This window comes from Sprattus sprattus, assembly GCF_963457725.1.
Source record: "Sprattus sprattus genome assembly, chromosome: 14".
Classification (NCBI taxonomy): Eukaryota; Metazoa; Chordata; class Actinopteri; order Clupeiformes; family Clupeidae; genus Sprattus; species Sprattus sprattus.
In genome coordinates, this window is record NC_137912.1 from 65001 (window position 1) to 70000 (window position 5000).

The 5000-nt window shown below is 45.7% G+C and overlaps 2 protein-coding genes across 2 annotated transcripts in view; one reads left to right on the forward strand and one right to left on the reverse strand.

The window, feature by feature from the left end:
• The window catches only part of pnpla3 (patatin-like phospholipase domain containing 3), a 14603-nt gene extending 13779 nt beyond the window's left edge, over window positions 1-824 (reverse strand). The window contains exon 1 of the mRNA XM_080851183.1: window positions 422-824. Coding sequence (XP_080707309.1) covers window positions 422-611 — 190 coding nt within the window. The 5' untranslated portion in view covers window positions 612-824. The remainder of the gene's footprint in view (window positions 1-421) is intronic.
• A 1396-nt stretch (window positions 825-2220) lies between these two features.
• sult4a1 (sulfotransferase family 4A, member 1) overlaps window positions 2221-5000 on the forward strand; it is a gene marked incomplete at both ends in the record, with an annotated part of 14971 nt that continues 12191 nt past the window's right edge. The window contains 2 exons of the mRNA XM_080851322.1: window positions 2221-2274; window positions 2377-2491. Of these exons, the coding sequence (XP_080707448.1) occupies window positions 2221-2274; window positions 2377-2491 (169 nt within the window). The remainder of the gene's footprint in view (window positions 2275-2376; window positions 2492-5000) is intronic.

Consider the following 5000-nt stretch of genomic DNA (forward strand, 5'->3'; position numbering starts at 1 on the left):
GAACCTCTATGTCGTTTTCTATTTCTTAAAAAAAGCAGTATTTATTGTTACACCAGATTTTATTGCTCTTATCTTGACTGTTCTCTCCCTTGTACGTCGCTTCGGACAAACGCGTCTGCTAAATGACTAAATGTAAATATGTTAACTTGCACAACACCGTCGGTCACCTATCACTCAACTTTGAATTAGTGTCTAAATACAATTAGTATACAACGTTTGATACTTGGACTCTATGTAGCCTAATACGCATCGAGTTGAGTTGAGTGGATTCTCTTTGTCTCACTATCATCACTAAAACAATAACAATAACAATACTATCAGCACAATAACAACACTATCAGCACAATAACAACACTATCAGCACAATAACAATACTATCAGCACAATAACAATACTATCATCACAAAGCAGAAGTTGTTACCTAACGAGGCTCGGCTCGCGAGCACGACAGCGGTCATGGCTCCCGCGGAGGTCCCGTAGATGTTGGCGGCTCCGTGCACCAACTCCGGGGCTCGCTCCATGAGACAGCTCGCGACCCCGATGTGATACATCCCCAGAAACCCACAACCGGCGAACGACAAGTTCCAGGGCTCCTCTTTCCCCCGGAACATTATAGTATAATGTCGTTATTCTAATGTTTATGTATATAGGCTACTTGAATCCTAATCCTACTACCTTGCTGCTTTGACAATTGAATCTCCCTCACGGGATTAATTCAAGTGTATCTTCTATCTATCTAGTATATAGGACAGAACAACCGAAACAAACAAAGAAAACAAACTTCAGTTCTCCTCTCACACACACACATGCCTCGTGAACTCCCGCACTAGAAGTCTCGGACTTCTGAACTGAGAACTCCAACACCAAAGCCTCAGCATTCCACACCGCAGCTCGCCCCTCCCCTCCACCCGCCTGACCAATGAGCGAGGACTGGGCTGGGAGCACGTTAAGTTTCAGCTCACACACATGTGTCCGTGTAATGCGATAGGCCATAGTCTATAATAGTCATATAGATATTTATATACAGTCATAGTCATATGCTGACGGTGTTTGGTGATACAGTAACCACAACATTAGCGCCGCTGAAAACATTATGTTCCAACTGGTCCGAAGTTTCCTAAGAAATAAACAAAGAAAAAACTCACGAAATCCGTGATTTCAAATCCTTGTCCAGCTGTTTACTGACGTTTGTCATGTTTAATGAAGAGAGAGAGGGAGAGAGATACAGGCATGCAAACAGACAGACAGGCAGGCAGGCAGATAATTTAAAGGCAGTTTTAGAAATGAGTAATTATTGAAATGAAAGGTAGGTCTTAAGTTGAGCTACATGACAGCCTGGTGAGGTATATTGTTGTATATTATTAGTGTAATGCTGCTTATGCTTCAATTCTGTCAGAAAACAGTAAAAATAACGTGTGTGTACTGTGTTGTCAGCTTTATAGAGATCATGTAAGTCACTCTTGATTATTATGCACAACATTGATTTATCTCATTTACAAAATTTGCAGCATAAAGCCAAAAAGAGAGAGACTCCAAAAGCAGAAGGACAGGGAACTGCAGCAAGCAGGTCAGGGTAGCAGCTCCCTTTATCTTGGATCAGGCCATCAAACAAACACATTTTTTATGTATTTATTATTATTTATATTATTATTTTTAATTTTATAAATAATTTTGGCTATGGGTGCCCTTTTTATTCGTTTGAGCACCTGCCTACTTCGCACTCTGAGTGCCCCACGTGATCCTTAGTAGCCTACACACCATAATAGTCATTAGATAGGCATATACGCACACACCATACCATCGTTAACATAGACCCCGGTTATAGGCTCAGATAGTTCGAATACCAGGGAGATCTATTGCAACACAACTCATGTATAGGTCTTCTCGTCATGACTCGGTTGTAATCAATATGGGAGGTCCGCGTGTGAAGGCCGTTATGCCAGTGAGGCTGTCGGTAATGAGCGAGCCTTCTCCGGGGGCCGCCCCGTGCCCGCCCGCGCGCTGGTGCTGATGCTGCTTCCAGGGTGCGCGCATGCACCTACACAGTCTTATGGTGACATCATTTCTTTACAGTATGATTGGCTGAGGCTCAATGCGCGTGCGTGTCTCGTTGCATCCTCTGCCAAAACATTGAAGGCTGCAAGAAACAGAACGGAGCCTTTTCTCTCGGAATAAAAACAATAACAGCGTCATCTTTACTCTTCTATTTCCGTCTCGAGCATGGCCGAGAGCGAGGTGGACACGCCGAGCACGCCCATCGAATACGAGAGCAAGGTTTCATGTCATCTCCTGTGTTTACTTTGGAGCGTTAGTAATCTCCGCATGAAGTGTGTGTTACTTGACGTGTGTGTGTGTGTGTGTGTGTTTCTTTATAAGTACTTCGAGCATCATGGCGTGCGACTCCCGCCCTTCTGCCGCGGGAAGATGGACGAGATCGCCAACTTCTCGCTCCGGAGCAGCGACATATGGATCATCACTTACCCGAAGTCAGGTAGGCCTGGGACACACACACACACACACACTCACACACACACACACACACACACACACACACACACACACACACACACACACACACACACACACACATTTACCCAAAGTCAGGTAGGCTTAGGACAAGCCTGTATCCCTGGTGTCTCGCGCAGGGCAGGGCTCCGTGGTCTCGTGTCGGAGGCGTAACGTAAGATGGCTCGAGCAAATTTACCTGAAGAGGCGAATCAAACACGAGCTCCATGTATGCCATCGCCGTTGTGTCGGGGCCGTTAGTTCGTGTTTCAGTCCGTTCAGTGTCGACACTATTCGAGACTAGGTCCTTAGTTCGTGATATCCTGTGTGTGTCTGTTTGTTTGTGTGTGTGTGTGTGTGTGTGTCTGTTTGTGTTTGTTTCTGGTCACATTCACTAGTAATCGCACCTATATGAGATGACGTAACGCGGTCATCAAGTGTTTTATACCGCTCGCGCTCGCGTTGTATATTTCCATCCGGTTCCACCGGGCTTCCTTATTACGCTCACGCGCTCACGGTGCTCATCGACACACTAATAACAAAACATAGATGTAGGTATTAGGATAGACTTCTACTGTGAGTGCGTGTATGAGTGTGTGTGTGTGTGAGTGTGTGTGTGTGTGTGTGAGTGTGTGTGTGTGTGAGTGTGTGAGTGTGTGTGTGTGAGAGTGTGTGTGTGTGAGTGTGTGTGTGTGAGTGTGTGCATGAGTGTGTGTGCATGTGTGCATGTGTGCATGTGTGTGTGTGTGTAGGTATTAGGATAGACTACTTACTTACAGCTGAGTGGCGTGCGTGTCCAATACGATAGGCCTACATATACATTAAAGACAAATTCAGGTATGTAAGGTTCATATTTCTTGTATTGTTTATTTGACAAGGTGTCTGTTCCATTCATAGCGATATGGGATATCTGTTTGTGTGTGTGTGTGTGTGTGTGTGTGTGTGTGTGTTTGCATCCATAGTGTCTGGATATGGGATATCTGTTTGTGTGTGTGTGTGTGTGTGTTTACATCCATAGCGTCTGGATATGGGATCTGTGTGTGTGTGTGTGTGTGTGTGTGTGTGTGTTTACATCCATAGCGTCTGGATATGGGATCTGTGTGTGTGTGTGTGTGTGTGTGTGTGTGTGTGTGTGTGTCCTTTCATAGCGTCTGGATATGGGGTCTGTGTGTTTGTGTGTGTGTGTGTGTGTGTGTGTCCATCCATAGCGTCTGGATATGGGATCTGTGTGTGTGTGTGTGTGTGTGTGTGTGTGTGTGTGTGTATGTCCTTTCATAGCGTCTGGATATGGGGTCTGTGTGTTTGTGTGTGTGTGTGTGTGTGTGTGTGTCCATCCATAGCGTCTGGATATGGGATCTGTGTGTGTGTGTGTGTGTGTGTGTGTGTGTGTGTGTGTGTGTGTGTGTCCTTTCATAGCGTCTGGATATGGGATCCAGAGAGTGAGTCAGTGAGATACACCAGTGTGTGTGTGTGTGTGTGTGTGTGTGTGTACGAGTCAGTGAGTCAGTGAGATACACCAGTGTGTGTGTGTGTGTGTGTGTGTGTGTGTGTGTGTGTGTGTACGAGTCAGTGAGTCAGTGAGATACACCAGTGTGTGTGTGTGTGTGTGTGTGTGTGTGTGTGGTTGTGTGTGTGTGTGTGCGTGTGTCTAATACTATAGGCCTACATATACATTAAAGACAAATTCAGGTATACTAGGTTCATATTTCTTGTATTGTTTATTTGACAAGGTGTCTGCTCTGTTTGTCTGCAAGGTGTCTGTTCCATTCATAGCGATATGGGATATCTGTTTGTGTGTGTGTGTGTGTGTGTGTTTACATCCATAGCGTCTGGATATGGGATATCTGTTTGTGTGTGTGTGTGTGTTTACATCCATAGCGTCTGGATATGGGATCTAAGGGATCTGTGTGTGTGTCATCAATGAGGCTTAGTGATCAGTGTACTCATACACACACACACACACACACACACCTACACACTCATACACACACGCTCCACGCACACACGCACGGACACATACACACACACACACACACACATACACACACACACACCCACAAACACGCACACACACACAGAGTGTGTAGACTCATTGATGAGTGTGTGTAGGTGTGTGTTTGTCCGTTCAGTGTCGTGTGTATGAGTGTGTTTAGGTGAGTAGGTGTGTGTATTAGTGCATGTAAGTGTGTGTGTGTGTATTAGTGCGTGAAGGTGTGTGTGTGTGTGTGTGTATTAGTTTGTGTAGGTGTGTGTGTCTGTGTGTGTGTTTTAGTGCGTCCTGTACCAACCACCATCCAACCAGCCATCACTCCAGCCCATCATCAAAGTGGATAACACCACCCTGGAAAGCGTCGACCACTTCCCCTACCTTGGCAGCCTCCTCTCTTCCAAAGCCGATATAGACTCTGAAGTTAACCATCGCCTGAGCTGCGCCAGCAGAGCCTATGCCAAACTCAGGACAAGAGTCTTTGACGACCGAGACCTGAGGGCTGAAA